The 17318-nt window shown below is 37.0% G+C and overlaps 1 protein-coding gene across 26 annotated transcripts in view; it reads right to left on the reverse strand.

Annotated features, from left to right (window-relative positions):
* ABI3BP (ABI family member 3 binding protein) overlaps nt 1-17318 on the reverse strand; it is a 140022-nt gene that overhangs the window by 72057 nt on the left and 50647 nt on the right. For 20 of the 26 annotated variants that reach the window (XM_085072043.1, XM_085072088.1, XM_085072034.1 and 17 more), the window contains exons 11-19: nt 12004-12084; nt 10636-10710; nt 7909-7974; nt 7338-7412; nt 6104-6172; nt 4071-4145; nt 2694-2753; nt 2246-2311; nt 653-727 (exon numbers count right to left, since the gene is read on the reverse strand). In XM_085072043.1, coding sequence (XP_084928169.1) covers nt 653-727; nt 2246-2311; nt 2694-2753; nt 4071-4145; nt 6104-6172; nt 7338-7412; nt 7909-7974; nt 10636-10710; nt 12004-12084 — 642 coding nt within the window. The remainder of the gene's footprint in view (nt 1-652; nt 728-2245; nt 2312-2693; nt 2754-4070; nt 4146-6103; nt 6173-7337; nt 7413-7908; nt 7975-10635; nt 10711-12003; nt 12085-17318) is intronic. The other 6 variants (XM_085072113.1, XM_085072081.1, XM_085072149.1 and 3 more) reach the window with 4 other exon arrangements.

Genomic DNA, 17318 nt, shown 5'->3' on the forward strand with positions numbered 1-17318 from the left:
TCATGCTAGCACAAACAGAAACACAGATGAGAACCTCACAGCAACCGTCTACTATTTTTTAATTACTAGATTCTGGGAAAAATCTCATGCTCAAATACAAATGCATAAATTGTGCCTTAAAACCTATATTCTTCATGAATACATGGAGAGAAATAATAAATTATTAGCAGAAGTAACTGTAAAAATAACTTTAGCACCAAATGCTGTACTGCTGCAGTCTTTTGACTATTAGAAATTACTTTAAAAGTTTTTAACAGGAAACCAATGTGTGACCCATGAATCTCTTTAAAATGTGTAAATGCTAGGTAAAGAAAAAAATTCCCCCTGCAAAGAATAACTTTTATGCTGGTCACCCAAAATTAATCAAAGCCTGAAAGTTTCCTCTTAAATGCTAAATTCTGCCCCACTGACCACACCAGAACCTTTCAGTAATACAGCACTAGTCTGAAAGAGCCAGGTGGTATCACTTACTTGAGACTAGAACTGCTAATTATACACTAGTCACTATTACAAATAGCATGGAGCCATAATGAACAAATGAAAGACCATTGGAGGCAACTTTAAAAATACAGGACATAAAACAGACATCAGAATAGCACCACTTAAATATCAAGACAAATTAACGATAGGTAATAAAATAAATGCCATTTACCAGTCTCTCGCTCTGACATTTTTGCAGATGTAGAAGTTTGGGGAGTGGAAGTAACATGAAGAATGTCATGTGAGGCTGGAAAAAAATGGTGGCTTATTATTTAAAAAATACATGAACCATCATGCCATGGAACCACCGGCAACCATGGACTCAATGGTTTTTAGCACAAAAAATAAAGAACTGAAAAAAATGGTTTAGAGTACAAATAATAAAGAACTGGGGGGAAAAATCTGCAAAATTAGCAGAATTTTAAGAAAGAGGTTATTATGCAAAGATGTGTAAAACCACACAAATACAATGCAAAAAATTAAACAGAATGACACAAGGAAAATGGAAAAAAATTCCCATGAGTTAGAAGGAATGCAAGACTGAAAAAGTACAAGAACACTGGCCAAGAGAAGTCAAGGAGAAAGCAAATTTATGAGATGAAGATACTGGAAAAAATCCAATTTAAAAATTTGGCAAAAATAAAAGAACATAAAAAGTGATTCAGACAACATCACCAGGCAGGGAAACAGAAACTAATATCCTTAGCCTAGCCAAACTTATATGCTTTGTTATAATTACAAGTATCTGATTTCTCCACTGTAAAAACAAGAAAGCTCAGAAAATTACTTTAAGTAATGCAAGGTAGGGAATGTAAATTCCCTGGAAAAGATCCTGAAGTACATGACTTATCTCAGTTGATATGAAAGCAAGACTAACAGCTACAAACATAAGTGCCAAGTCACTTAATACTGTTCATTACATTTTTAACTTGCTCACAACTTCAGATTTGAGGCTCACCAGCCTGCTCACGCAATATTTTGTTACCCCATGAGCCACAACATGCCACAGGACTGCTATTGAGAAAGAAGCTGTCACCACAAGCATGTCCAGTACTGTCGCCAAGTGCCACAGCCAATGCCTGAATTAAATATGGCTTTGCACGTATGGCCCCTTTCATCTCTACACTTAAGCTTTGCCCCAGTTTAGGCCAAAAAGAAGAAACAGGTGGGCTAAAAACACAACATCTCTTGGGACAATTCCTGCCTTGCTTTGTTAACAGATCTGCAAGAAATATCTTTACTGCCAGAGGCTGACGGCATCTCAAACCGTGAAGAAACATCCTGTGGTTCACCAAAAGTGGAAATGATGCATCAATTTTAAAAAATGGAACATGGCCTCACAAGCAGCAGCAGAGCAGAGCATTCCCACTTCCAGGAGATGGCAATGAAAAAGTGTGGGCATTCCTGGCACAAGGCTGCAGCACCTTTGCCCATTGCTTTGGGCTTGGCTTCAGGTTTAAGGGAGGCAAGACTTGTGACAGTTTACAAAACATGCACATGGATGAAGTTGATAGCAATATAGAAATGGTGCATGGATGTCACATGCTTCCTACAGAAAATGATCATCAGCTGTGGAAAGAGCGTGGGATCAAACAACAGAATTGCAGAACCAGTGTGGGGAGTGTGTCGGCAAGCCATGCTGCACCAACAAGTCTTTATCCTCTCCTGAGAAGATGATGAGGATGCCAGGTGGTTTGGGGTGGGAGGTGTGATAGGAAGTGAGAGAGATGGGAGACAATGGGAAAAGAAGGTGGTTGCTAGTTACCCATCACAGTTTGCTGGGTTGTCAGGGAGGAAGGAGTGGTGGACTTCGGCCTTGGTCTTCGAGGAGCTAAGATCAAACACAAAAACCACCTTCAGCTCCTCAGACAGGCTGCTGGCACACAGATCACATGGAGACAGAGCTGGGAACAAGGGGACATGGCCCTGCTTGGGCCAGGCTACCATGGCACAGCATCACTGCCCGTGCTGGCACCATGCTGCTTTCAACTGGCATTGCCAGCCAAGGATAAGAGCAAACCCAGAAACGCTTCCCCAAAAGTGGCTGCAGAAAATTTACAGGTAGAACAATTTTCAGTAAGGAGCCATAAGGGTCGGTCCAGCCATATCACTGAGCCATTTTTTGGGACACCTGCTCATCTGAACAGGTTCATCCCTGCAGAGAAGAGCATTGCCAAAGGAAGCAGTGAAGGAGGGAATTGCTGGCTATTTACCCTTCCTGGTGGTTTCCCGTGAAGCAGGTGAGGTCGATTTCAGCTCTGGTCTCTTGGTTGCTACGGTCAGACATGGAAATGATCTTGAGATATCTCCTCAGCCTGCCCACAGCAGTACAAGCAGCACCAGCTCCCAGCCCTCCAAATGTCTGTATTGATGGCCACACATGCCCTTTCTTGGCAGTCCCTTGTGGCTCAAACATGTAGTCTTGCCATGCTTGCAATTAACACAATGCTCCATGAGCCTCAGCAGCTGAATGGCTCTACATCAGCAGAAAACTGCCAAAATATCAAGTTTACCAAACCACCTCCTACATATCCTTAAGAGATGCTAACAGTTCTTGCAGAGGTAACATGGCAACTAAGAATTCCACCTTTGTATTTAGAATTCAAGATCTGATCTCACTTTTCCCTACAATGAATGAAATCCTTCATTCTGTGGACCAGAAATTACTGCCCCTGACACGAATAAAGCACAGTGTAAAGAATTTCTTTATCTGTAGAGAAATGCTTGCATACAAGGGACACAAGAAATATTTTCTGCAGAATTCTAGCACATCTTGCAACTTATATTTGTACAACTCAACAGCTCTTTGTACACTGAAGGTCAAGTACCTTTACTGATCTCCTCAAACCCTGTTACCCTAATTTTGCACAGGGACAATGCACAGCCCAATACATAAAATTGATAAATCTATACTATGCACTCACTATAATTGCGCATTTTGCCCATTGCTTTAGGCTTGGATTCAGGTTTAAGGGAGGCAAGGCTTGTGACAGTTTACAAACATGCATATGGATGAAATTGGTGGCAATAAGGAAATGGCGCTGAGTGATTCCTCTGGGATATTTTGATATTCCCAGCCTTTGGAAATGGAAACACTTCTGTTCAGGTCCTTTTGACTTGATCCTTTTCTAGGGACATTCAGTGACTCAGTAACCAAAGTGGCTTTACCTGCTTAAGAACAGCAGATAAATATTTTTTCTGCCTGTGGAAATACTTTTCCAATGTGCAAAATGAACATATTTGACACGTTAAGGATTATTGAACTAGTTCTAACAACAGGCCTCCATATCTATCTATCTATGTATATATATATCTGTATGTCTATCTCCATATAAACACAAAGGTTTTCTTCACAAGAAAACCTGGACAAGCTAGCTAATTGTTTACCAACATAAAAAAAAAATTAATCTTATCATTACGATATTTCATTCCAAATGTCTCAAACGTTGCAGCAGATGCAACTAGTTTCAATCTCTCCAGCTTCATACAGAGCAAGTCAGAATAAGTCCTCCATTAAGCAAAGCATTGCTGTGTCTTTTGAGAGACGGCCTAGATGTGAGGAGAGCTACAGAGAAGGGAGATATCATTACCAGGTAAAACTGGTGGCATTTCTGGCATGCCAGATGTTGTGACTCTTGAAGAAAGAGGCTTCCTTTCACCTAAATCTGAAAAGATAATCTTATGTTAAAAAGCTTAATTTCCTCTGAGCTACATGGTTAACTCAGGACTCGACATACAGATGTCACATTGTTAAAATGGAAGCACAGAGAAAATTGCTTGCAAGTCAGCTGGACATTACTCTGTCTCATGGACTGTTAGGCTGGGGTGGAAGTCAATGTGGAGACCATGCAACCTAATTCTTCATACTAATGAGAATTATTATTATTATTTATTAATCATAGCACATTATGCATGTCAGGTAGTAAAAAGACACCTTTGGATCTAGAACATAGTCTGTGGGCCAGTCTTTCCACAGAAACATTGCACAGAAATGTATGTGTAAGTTTTTTATTCCTTCTCACAATTAAGTTCTCTCAGCACAGGAAAAAAAGTTCCAAACCTGAGAAAGGCAGGTCCACAGCTGGGAATCTTAATAATGAGAAAACCAAACACAACCAGCTAAAGGGAACCCTCCACTTTGCCCCTGATCCTGCATCTACAAAGATGAATGATGAGTGCAGGTGAGAGTCTAGTTAATGACAGCAATAAGTGGTATGAATTCCTGTGATGGTGACAACTAAAGCAATGCAAAGCTTCCAAAAATAGCAGTAAGGATTAAAAAGAAATCTTTTGAACTATAATAAAGTCAACAATTGTATCCCACATTTCTAACAGCTGAAGCGCTGTAGTAATTACAGGCATGGATATTTCTCCATCAGTAGTATCTCAATCAGTAGTATCTCTAGCTGCAGTAAAAAATCCCAAAACTACATCTAAGAAATAACTTCATGTAAATTAATTATGAAGAAACATTTGGGTGACAGAAATGTTACTTTCCACTGCTCTGCAGAGCATTTAATATTATTTTTATTTACTGACCAAATGAACCTTCTTTGTCTGTTTTAAATACTCTCACTAGTTTAATTACTTAGCTGTAGGTGCTGTTCTAGTTTTCCCATGTGTGCAAATATTCACAAAGAGTTTTACATGCATATTATGTATAAATAACACCTGAAAGGAACAGCTCTACAACTTATACCATATCTACCCATGAAGTCAACAATTCTTCAGAAAATTTTGGAAAAAATATTGTTTCAGGAGATTAAAGTGTTATGGCACCACTTCATTAATTCACTTAGCTCTGTGCACTACCTCAATTTCATACAACTTTTTTTCAGTCAGATTTGGTTCCACATATCCCATGTAGGTGAAGGAGCTAACTTGATTTAAAATCATTACTTGGGAGCTGAGTGCTTTGTAGAATAATGCAACAAATCTGAAATGCACTAGGATGCCAACAACCAGCAGGTTATTCAGCAGAGAATTTAGCACACTCTTGCTGCATTGGCCAGAGAAGATTTGGGCAATGAACTTCTTTCCTTCCCCCTTCATCTCCCTCCTACCCCTTCACAATTGTCCTCACCTTTTAACTTCATCCTGCCCAACCAATGCTTAAAACACTTGAGCATCCTCACACACCTAAGGCTACAGGGAAAATATCCTATCCCCAAATATATAACTCAAAGTGTAGCTTAGTTGAAAAGGTCTGGCCTTAGATGTGTTGACTTTCTTATTTAAAGACAATAGCTAGGAAAAATCACAGCAAACCGTGTATGTACATTCAAAAATTCACAAGACGAAAGAGACAAAAAAAATTACCACAAAAGAGTATCATAATTTAGTTGACTGTAGCACCCTTAAGCCTTGCAAAATTTAAATCTTTTCCTGACACACCTCTTTGATCTGCATTATTCTGTTGCACACTTGCTTTAAGCTTGTGCTCTGTCTGATCCCAGGAATGAGGATGCTGATACAGGATTTGAGAAAATAAGATGTAGGCCAACACCCTAGGCAAGCAGTATGCAATAGCTGTCTGAAGTCATCAACATGGAAGCAGCAATGACCTTTTCAGCACCAACCAATCAAGAGGGTATGCTTCTGAAAGAATATTATTATAATTTACCAGTGCCTGGTATTTCTGAAGAGACAAAAGGTTGGGGAGTAGAAGTAACATGAAGAAAATCAGGCGAAGCTGGAAAATAAAAGGAAAAATAATGCTGTATTGTTTTGAAGTGATAAAAAACATTCTGCAACAGCACTGTATTCCTTCATGAGCTGATGAAACATCTGGGTAATATTTAACACATTATGTTCCACAGAAAGGTAGACTCTGAAATGTATAATAACTGATTAAGTGGGACTTGAAAATTATTTCCAAAAACATGCATTAATGCACATATACATAATGCAATTAATGACCAAATTGTTGTCAGAATCACACAAAAAGAAAGTGAAATATACAGTTAAAAATGGGAAGTACAAGGCTGTTCAAAATAGGAGAACACATTATAAATAAAAAGTAGCAAAGTGGGACTGCATGGAATTTATTTCTAGGATCAGGAAGGAGGATATCCTGGTGCTGAAATTGGAGAAGGAAAAAGGATGACAAAACAGGAACGGGACCAAATGAAACATAAAAACTGTCTTTTGTCAGACCTGTGAATGGCTAACAGTTGTAATCAATTTCCCCCTCAGTAATGGACTTCCTTCAATGTTAATTTCTTCCAAAACCATATGCATCAGGCATTACACTATTGGCATGCTAATGAAATTAAATCTTTCCAACTGGCTTTCATTTCAATTTCTTTTGGAAAACTGTCAGTTGCCCCAGGCAAATAACATCTACAAAATAAGAGGAACACATAATAGAAATTTTGTAAGGACCAACTAAAAATCTTCAGTGATATGTTTTTATAGTGCCAGTTTAGAAATCTGGGCAGAATTATGTCTATGTTTATACAGAAAAGCTAAAATAAGAGCTACAATTTCAAAATATGTTGGAATTTCTTCAGTTTCCATTCATCTCTATGACTCTGAATCCTTCAGCAAATCAAGATATTCTACTTATGAAACTCAGGTGTAGACAGTCCTGTTTAAATTTGGTATTTACAGTAAGTCAAATTTAATTTTAAAACTAAGAATTACATGCTGTTTCCAAACATGGAAAAACCTCTGAGCTGCTAGCTTAGTATTTCATATAAGATGTCATAAAGGGATCTGACACTTGATGCAGCACTTTCATACCTACAGTTATTCTTCATTTGTGTCCAACTGAACAAACTATTTAACAAAAGGCACTATGTCTCCTCCAAACATTCCCAGCTATCAGGAGGATTACCCTTACGAGAAACCATTACCGGATGGGGTTGGTTGCACTTCTATGGTACCAGATGGTTTGGATCCTGAAGGAACAGTCTGTTTTTCCTCAAAAGCTGAAAAAAAGAATCTAAGCTTAAAATGCTGAGGGAGCTGTGACTTGATGGATTAGCATCAAACAGCTGAGTGAAGGCTGTGCTGCTCCAGATGATGCCAATGCAAAGCTGAGCAAGATGGCAGATGGCCCCAGGTGAGACATGAGACAATGGCTGTGACAATGGGAGGTGATGGCTGGAAATAAAGGTCTCTGGCCTTGGAATGCAAGTTCCACATGCGTGAAAGAACTTTGACCAGCAAGGGATATTCTCATTAATTTTTCAGGGTAAGAACTGCAGCTATACCAAAAGAAATAAGGTAACAACGAGATGTGACAACACCGTCTTTAAGCAGTTTTTAAGCTGACAACAAATACATTTTTCAGGCAGTTACACAGACACAAGAATGGTGAATAAGCAGCTCTCTGTGAGTGTTGGTAGCCATGACTAATATTTGCAGATTGACATGATGCTAAGATAATGGGAAAAAAAATCATGGAACCAATCTGCTAATTACCCATTTCCATCTCTCTTGTTTCTGCAGAAGGTGGAGATAAGGATTTCAAGGCTGGACTCTGAGTAGCTAAGAGCAAACATGAAACAAAATTTTATCATTCCAAGACAGACTCTCTCCTTTCAAGTGATAAAAAAAAATATAATTTTTCAACTGTAACCAGTAAGTTTTTGTTTGGTTTGAATATCCCTTCATTCCATTAATTTCTATCCCATTCATGTTTGGGTATACATTATCTAATCAAGCTGAATCCTTATTCGTTAAGAGGATTTTATTCACAGCGAGGCAGCTACAGCCCAAACCCAACACATTTGATAGTCACACCACCTGCAGGTCTCTGTAAACTGGTCACTGTTGCATTACGTATAACTATTTTTAAAGGAGTTGCAATGGAAAAAGATAAGAAAAGAGTAGTACAATGAACTCAGGGAAATAATCATGAAAGTTAGTAAACAACACCTATTATCTGCTATCTGTAATGAAGACTACTACAAAGACCTTCTGCTTACTTCACTTTGAAGTATGGATAACTGGAAGTGTGTTTTGATGAAAATGGAGTCAAGATGGGACTGGGCATTCTTACCTAAAGTTCATCATGAACAAGCTTCCACCATGTGCAGGTTTTGCACTCCTGTCCTGCTTCCAGGACACAGATCCCACTCAGCTGTGTGTACTGGCCAGTAAGTACTATTCCTTCTGGTAAAAGCCCCCATTCAAATAATTAGGTGTAGAGTTCATTTCTAGTATAGGCAATATGAATATATGCCAAAAAGTGAACAGGATTTTATTTCATATATTAGATCTGCTTTCCAATTTACTTTCAATCCATCTCATCACATTAACAATTTGTATCCTGGGTTACTATCCTGGTATAGCTGGACTCAGCAACTGGACCAGATGATCACTGTAGGTCCCTTGCAAATGGAGCCATTTTATTCTATATTTATAGAGAAGAAAATACTACCAACAAAAGACATATGATTCATAGCTTTTGGCAAAAGCTTCCATTGATCCATTTACATCCAGTAAGAACTATGAGAGATCTCCTGAAGGCATCAGAACATTGAAGGCATGTTAACAAAGCTATCTTTTCCAAAAACATTTGAGTTCAAAATTGGCCACACAGGAAGTTTACAAAACAAAGGAGTGATCTTCCTCTAGCACAATCAGGATAGAAAAATAAAGAAAAAATTCCTCAGGAGAACTAGGGAGAATACAGGTCAGATGCAGTTGAACTTCATGAATTAAATTTTGCTTTCTTTGCTGATTTTATGACAGCAGGTGATCAAGGCATGCAGAGGCACAGTGCAGAGAAATCTCCTCTGTATAATCACCTCCTCACTCTCACAGAATATCTTTGACCTCAGCAGTGACTTCATGGGGAGCACAGATGCTCCAGCTGACCCAGTGACTAGGCCTAGCCTCATAACGAAATCCCACTTTTGCCAAGTGAAACTATTCAGCAGGAATGGAGGACATGAAACAAAACTGGAGTAAATACTTGAATGAAACACATATTTTTCCTCAACTGTTGCTGTTATTCTACCTCTACCATTGAGACAAATATAGGATTGGATTATTATTCCCTTTTTTTCAGAAAGAAAAGAATACTTCATATCCCTAATAATTTTCAGTTTTTCAGCTACATTTATAGCAAATAGGTTCTTAAATCACCATGTCTCCCTCTGTCCAATGCTGCCTTTAACTGGATTTAACAAAATGCCTTTCAGTACTGGGAAAGCAAATGTCTCTCCCCATTCCCTCAAACGTATCTGGAAAAGAGCTGTCAAAAAAAAATCTATCAAATTAAGACCAAATTGTGAAGACTATTTTCATGTTCTTGAGAATCTGCTTCAAATATGCATTTCAAGAACCAAGAGATGTTCCTGAAAATTATTTTAAAATTTGGAATACTACAGTAAGCAAAAGTATGTCATCTAAATAAGCCAGCACCATTCTGTGATAACTTTTTGACTAACGCTTAATGAAATATAAATTAATCTGATTCAAGGGCACTCCAAGTAACTAGCTAGAACTAGTAAGACCTGTTAAGAAAGCAGCAACAAACAATTGTTTTGGTAGAATGAGATATTTATGACTAACACAAACACAGAGAAAACATAGACCTGTTATGAAAACAGAGGTTTTGAGAAAGGGAGACACAGGGTACAATGTAGAGGAGTAGAGGCACAAGATGGTAAGAGATGGGGACTGGGGTTGGCACTGGACACCCCCTGCCACTCAGCAGGGCACCCCACAAACCATTCAGCAATGGCAGCTGTAAAAACTGCACACGTGGAGCTGAACAACACTGCGTTTAGGGTAACAAGACCACAGAAATAGTATCTAACATACACAAATGGCACCCTATACTGTGAATTCATATCTGAGATGTTCATCAACTGGAGAGAAAGAGGGAGAAAGAGGGAGAAAGAAAGAGGGAGAAAGAATTGGAAAGGACCAACACAAACGTCATATTCATCCCAGCACAGGACGCCAGATGCTCACAACTTGCTGAAACATCCCCACTCATCACCAACACAAGCATCAAAGCACTGAGCTTAGGGCCCAGTCATGTAATGAAAGCGTGTGCAAAACACCACAGAAAAGGGTAGAATATAAGAATTTTGCATGTTGCTGTTTTAATTACGTTATATCTCTTATTTTGGCAAGCTTTGTGAAGATAATTTTTCACAAAAGTTTACTCAAATTTACAAAGAAAGTAATTACCCAGTTCTGTCAATGGACTTTTTGGAGCATCAGGGATTCTGGATCCAGAAGGAAGTAGCTGTATTTCATTAGAAGCTATGATAAAAAAAATAACCAAAACTTTACTTGATTAAGACTACTACAGGGCACACCATGATTTATATTTGCCTTATGGACCACTCACTCCTGAAAACAATGATATTTAATTAAAAAGAACAGTAGTTCCAACCTAGAAAAAAACCCACATAAATTGTCATTTAGAAAGGTATGTGGAATATACAGGAAGTAGCTCTTTCCCCTAACTGTTAAACAAAGATCTATCAATTATGGGGATTTGTTAATGAATATTTGTCAGTAACTATAAGCACCTAGTTTAAAATTAATCAATGATCCATCTTGATTAATTTTCATATTTTAATATTTGAAACATAACAAAACCAAGGGAAGTTGAGTATGGTCAAAAAAAGCTGATTAAAAGTTAAAATGAAATTAGATTGACTGATGGTTTCACTTCAGTAAATCCTGGAACTCTGCTGTCAAATGTAAATGAAAAAGAAAAAAATTAGAGTAAGACCTTAACATGTAAAAATAGGACTATGTAAAATACATTTATTGAGAAGCATTGGAAGTCATCTTCATTTGAAGATCAGCATTTCAGTCCTGCAAACATTCCTGGTCCTTCCCTTTATCATACATCCTCCTGTATGCAGGCCAGCTGTGCTTTAGAAAAATCTAAGCAAAGTTTAAAAAAATAAAATAAGCATAACCTCAAGTTTAGATTTGTCTTCATAATTTTGTATGGCTCAGGGAATAAAGTACAAGCAATAAAGTCAACTTTAGAGAATTTAGAATTCTGAAAGCCAGGATTAAATAATTGTTACACCAAATCGCAAAACTAACCATACAACATAGAGACAAAAAATGAAAAAATCAGTAGAACTTCTCTTTCCTTCAAGGGAAATATAATTATACCCCATCACATGCAATATAAAATTTTTCTTGTTCATTGCTGTTGATGTTACCTAAATGAACCTGTAATCAGAAGAAAATCAAGGAGGTAATTATTTCAATTCTATCACTGAGGTCAATTTTACAGATGGAAATTTTATGTTATGCCAACCATGCAGATCACATAGAGAGAAACCATTAATTTGAAAAATCAAATTGAATCATGCAGTCAAATCTGTGAAAGCCACAGTTCAGGCAGAAGTAGGTGCATCCTGCTTTACAATTCATTCCAGCATTAGTCACTGGAATCGCAAAAGGAATCAGAACCTTTTAATCAGGACTTCCTTTGGAGCCAACAAAAAGAGGTTGCAGCAAGTAGTAGAAAAATTCTGCTGGAGCATTTAATGTAGAAAGAATGTAAAAAGCAGCAAAATTAGTTACCCGGTATATTTTGAGTTTGCACGAATTTGGGTTCAGGCGTTGATTTAAATTCTTCAGGTCCAGGTGTTTTCTTGGCCTGAGCTAAAAGAAGGAAGTTTAATGTAATTTAAAATCCCTCTAAACATTTCTTTATACACTGCCCAAAGCCTGCTGCTTTTCTTACCACCATTTTATGTCACATGATTAGAGTGATTTTTACAGCAGGTCAACTCCACCATGATTAATATTGAATTTTGTTTTCAGATGTGAAATCCATATGATTTGGATTTATTTTGCTGCAGTTTTATTTTAACAAAAGAAAACATAAGTCATGGAGAGCAAAGTTAAGGTCAGAAACTCACACTGTACTTCTATTACAGACTCTTAAATCATTATGATATAGATTATAAACACGATCCATTACATTACAAAGTGTATTTGCAAATATTTTCCCTGTTACTCAGAATAATTTTAAATATTTTAAGATAAAAATTTTCAGGAACATAACAAATACTTTCCTGTAATACCTCAACTCTTTAATTTTTCTAGTAATAATAGAATAGGTTTTGATTTCCATTAATTCCTCATATTCTAGGTTTTTAGAGTAAAACATGTGCAGTTTAATAAACAGCCATTAAATGTACTTAAGCAGAATTGCTGGCCATATTTTAATATACTACTTCATAATTATACTCTGCCAGCTGTTTCACGTAGCAATTAGTACCAATGGTAAGTCAAGATCATATCATTCCTCTGCATCTTGCTGGAGATCCCAGAGGTGTTTAATCAGTCATACAGTACACAGAATTGGCCATCTAAGATTGCAAAATGGAAAAGCTCATGGATACAGAACACAGAATGATAAGGTCTCAGCCCTGAATGAGACAAGAGCATTAATTCCTTCCACACAGCAAACTGCACAGTATTTAACACACATTGGTATTTATAGAAGATCTTTAATATTGATGGTTGGCATCAATATAGCACAAAGTTTTAGTATTAGTTTAATAAAAGATCACTTTCTATTTGAGACACAAAGACAGTTTGGTTTTTCCTGCTTGCTCTCCAAGCTTTTTTCACAATCTACTGAACATGCTCCAAGCAAGAAATTATAATAGAGGTTTATTAGCTTCTTATTTCATGTAGTGGAAAAGAAAATATGTGCTGTTTCTCATATTCTAAATAGTGGGACTGAGATGCTATTGCAGTTACAACAACTACAGTATTTTCTAGTTTGGAGTATGGTGTTTTCAGTGCCACAAAATGTGCAATCTTTACAGATGCTGCCTTCTTAGAACTCAGTTCAACTTCTAAATCAGTTATAGTTCCTGTTACTGTCATCAGTGCAAGGAGGATTTTATTGTCCAGAGAAGGTAGAGCAATTTCTCTTTATGAAACTTACAGGAGAAAATCCACTCATAAGAAACACTGAAGCAACAGCTAACAAACCTTTACCTCATAAGCAGTTCAAAAGTTAACATTTCCTATTGGTGAGATGTAATAATGAAAAAAAACCCTCAAACAATCCCATGCTGAAAACAAACACAAAGCTCATTATGCTTTGGATTTTTTTTTTTTTTAGAGCATCAGATGGTTTACACTCAAATGAAACGTGTCTTGTCAGCTAAATTAGCCAAGCAAGCTGGACAAGCATGCCTAGAAGTAGAACAAAATAAACCAAGCTCTCAGTTTTGCACAGAACATTGTCAGGATGGCATGAAACAAAGGCAGATATTTTTGTTAAATAAAGATACACAAAGCAGAAAGTTTAGGCTCTGAAAGCTAAATTGCAGAAAAGAGAAATGCCTCTGACTACTCCAGGGCACCAGGCAAATGTACAGCCTAATGTCATGGCTCAAGGCTGTCTACAAAGAAAACAGTTAACACAACCAAGTTATTTTACTATTAGAACATGGAATAGAGCAAGAATGCACTTAGGCAACCTTTCTTAAAATGTGTTTCCTCCAATTTTTCCCGACCCTTTTTTTATCTACAACTGGAATTTAGAGATTCTGATGAAAACAATAATCTCACTCCTCACATATTACATGAGCACAAGGCGAACTCTTCAGGACCCAGCAGGAGGACAGGAGGAACAGAACTTGGGAAACATGGCATAAAAGGAGTTATTTCAAATAAACATGAACCCTAGTTAAGGGATTCCCAGGTGGCACTTTTTATTTCAAGCCTATTCTGTATTTCACAAATCTAATTCACTAAATTTGTGGTATGACCCCTACAATAAAGAAATAACTAGCTTAAAAAAGAAAAAAAAAAGAAAGAACGAAAACAACCAAACAACCAAAAAACCTAGTTCTTTCATGCCTTCGATTAATGTTCTCATATTTCTAAGTGTTGGTAGGCTTCAACAGCCCTGTGAAGTTAATAGAAAGACCCATTTAGCAGAGAAAAGAATTGTAGCATTAGTTTGACCTATATTAGACAAAAATTCAAAGATTGAGGAAAGCACCACAGATTTGTGCTGTTGTGTTAAGAATAAATTAGGCCTGAGTGGAAAATATTGTAACAAGCCTGGCAAAAACAAAGAATGAAAGAACTTACTAACAAGTATTTCCATGGAAATGCATGCCAAGGGAGGGGAGGATTGAAATTAAGAAAATGAGGGGATGCCTGGCTGACAAATACGTGAGAAAAAGTCACTAAACTGTGTCACATCACAAAACACACCCTTTGATAAAGAGCCAGTGCAATTCAAGAGCAGCCCAGCTCACAGAGCCTTTCAGATAGACTGTGTGCTGAAATACTTGGAGCTCCTTTCTTCCCTTCTAGCATGGCTGATGACACAACAGCTGCTACAGCACAGAGCTCCTTTTAAATCAATGTTCTGTTACCAGGCTGGCACCAGTCCTTAAGCCTTCCACAGCAAGTAATTATTGTGCCTTACTCAAAGAATCCAGTATGATTTTTCAAATAGCGATGCCTGAACGAAATATAACGAAGTAGATCCTATTGCTAAACTCAATTAATTATGCCTATATATTAAACTGCCTCTCAAATGCAACTCTTACAAAAGCTTGGTGTTCAAATCTCTTACTGAAGTTACTCATAAAAGTCTGGCTAAAATGCTGAAGTATTCAAGCTATTTTTTCCATATGCCATGGCAAGACAGAATTACACTCAAAGTACATTTTTCTTTTAAAGGATTCACTTTCACTTCCCGGTTTCCTGATGTTCTCTTTTTTTCTTTTTCTTTAATTGAAATACTGTAAACATAATGGGTACATTATTTAATGTAAAAAGTGTGACATACTCCTACTTTAATATGAGACACTGGTGCTGAGATCAACAAATAATATCTGAAAGGAATGGTAACCACAGGAAAAAAAAATGGAAGGGAAAAAAAAGAAACTTGAAATGGAAGATGAAAATTTTTCTAAATATTTCAGTAACTATTGCTGTGACAGCAATAAGAATGTGTTTAATTGTAACAAACGGGTTCTAAATTGTTACAAAAAAGGACAAGACTTGCCAATTATTGCCAGTATAATGAAACACTCTCCAGCTTCATAAACATACACTTCTGTGCTATGTCTAGACATAACAATGGTTTTGGTCAGAATTTCTACGTGCTGGTACATAAATATAATTACAGAACTCAAAGGAGAGAAAATGGAATGAACCAATGCTCTCCTCCCCAGGTGCCACATTTCACACTGTTTAGCTGACTGACCAATACATTCCATCGCAAGGAATGATGTATTCTGATTAGATTAATGCAAGCTTGAGGGCTGGGATTTGAGGACTTGGATTCTGCCAAAAAGCCAGTCATATAAGTGTATTCATTCCTTAATTTCACAAAAAAGGTAAAGTGCTAGAAAATATACTTGCAGATTGCCTGTTCTGAAATACCAGTTACTTAAACAAGGTAAATAATATACTAAAATAGCCACAAAATTTAATGCCACAAGAGAGCTCAAACTGTAAGAGAAAACAAACCAATCAAACAACCAAAAAAGGCTCCATACGGCTTTCTAAAAAGCATCTACACATTTTCAATGCATCCTTTGATAATAAATTCTTGTGAAGAAGCATCTTTTTTTCCCCTCCTAATATTTAGTATGAACAGAAAAGACCTAGCCTTATGAAAGTTTTGCAGAAATGAAGGGGTAGAAATTGGCAAATACACTTATTTATTAAGTAGAAAATAAAATTCTTCAAACATTCTTCAAACGGAAAAAGAATTTTAAAAAAGGATGGATTAATGAGTCTGAAAGATTGTTGTCAATGATTACATGGTTTGCTGCATTTCTTTACCCTACCCCTTTTTAATTGCCTATGTATTCTTTGGGAAGGTTTGTTAGTCTGGTTTTTTTAAGACTAAGATGATATGATGAGGTTAAGCATAGCAATTTTTATGTACTTAAGGAATAAAATAAACACAATCATATTTAAGGGCAGTATCTGCATGAGTTGTGTGATGCCAAAGAAGCAGCATGCTACACCACCTCATCCAGCCAGGAAATACTTGATAGATAGGATAATGTCAGCAAAATCACATAATATATCTAAACCAAATCAAAGCACACCTTTGGTCATTGTTTCCTCAAATTCCTTTCTAATTTTGAATTCTAGGCACTGTTCAAGCATTCCTTCTTTCTTTCAGCAAAAGAAGTTGGCAGAAGCCAACTATTGTCTCTTGTGACAGCAGAATCAAGACTTCAGACTCAGCTATAGGATTAGAGTCAGACTATAGAAAATGAAGATGGGCATATGCCTTCTTAAACAATTCTGAAATGTGAGTCAATAAAGTGGGTGAAAAGTTAATCCTCATCATTTGGTTCTGAACAATTCAGCTCTTTCCAATCATTGTTCCCCTCAGGCTGAAAATATTAAAATATAGGACTGTAACTGTCATACAAGTTTATAAAGTAGTCCATCCATGTAACACTAATTTGGTTCCTAAGCAAATGGAGGCAGCAAATCTTGCAATATTTAAAATTTCATGTTATGTTTTTGAACAGTTGAAATCAGCATCAGACTACGCCCTTTTAAATAAGTGATATTTTTTCAGTCATGAGTAGATGACAAAAATTTTCAGTCTTCCAAATATACAAGTTAATATACATTTCACAGACACATAGCCTAGGATCAGATGTTATATTGCTTTCCCATATATTTACATTAATAGGACCGGTAAGTCCACTGGGAGAGCGTGGTTAAGATTAATGTGTTCAGAACTGAACTGAAATGGAAGATTATGATGTCATCCTCTGCACCCCTGAAATAGAGCTTGTCACTGTTCCATCCAAACCTCATGCATCCATTTCACACAAACACGTTCTTATCCTTAATTTTCTTCTTCATATATTTCAATA

The sequence above is a fragment of the Lichenostomus cassidix genome, chromosome 1 (genome assembly GCF_008360975.1).
Source record: "Lichenostomus cassidix isolate B80296 chromosome 1, HeHo_3.0, whole genome shotgun sequence".
Taxonomy (NCBI): Eukaryota; Metazoa; Chordata; class Aves; order Passeriformes; family Meliphagidae; genus Lichenostomus; species Lichenostomus cassidix.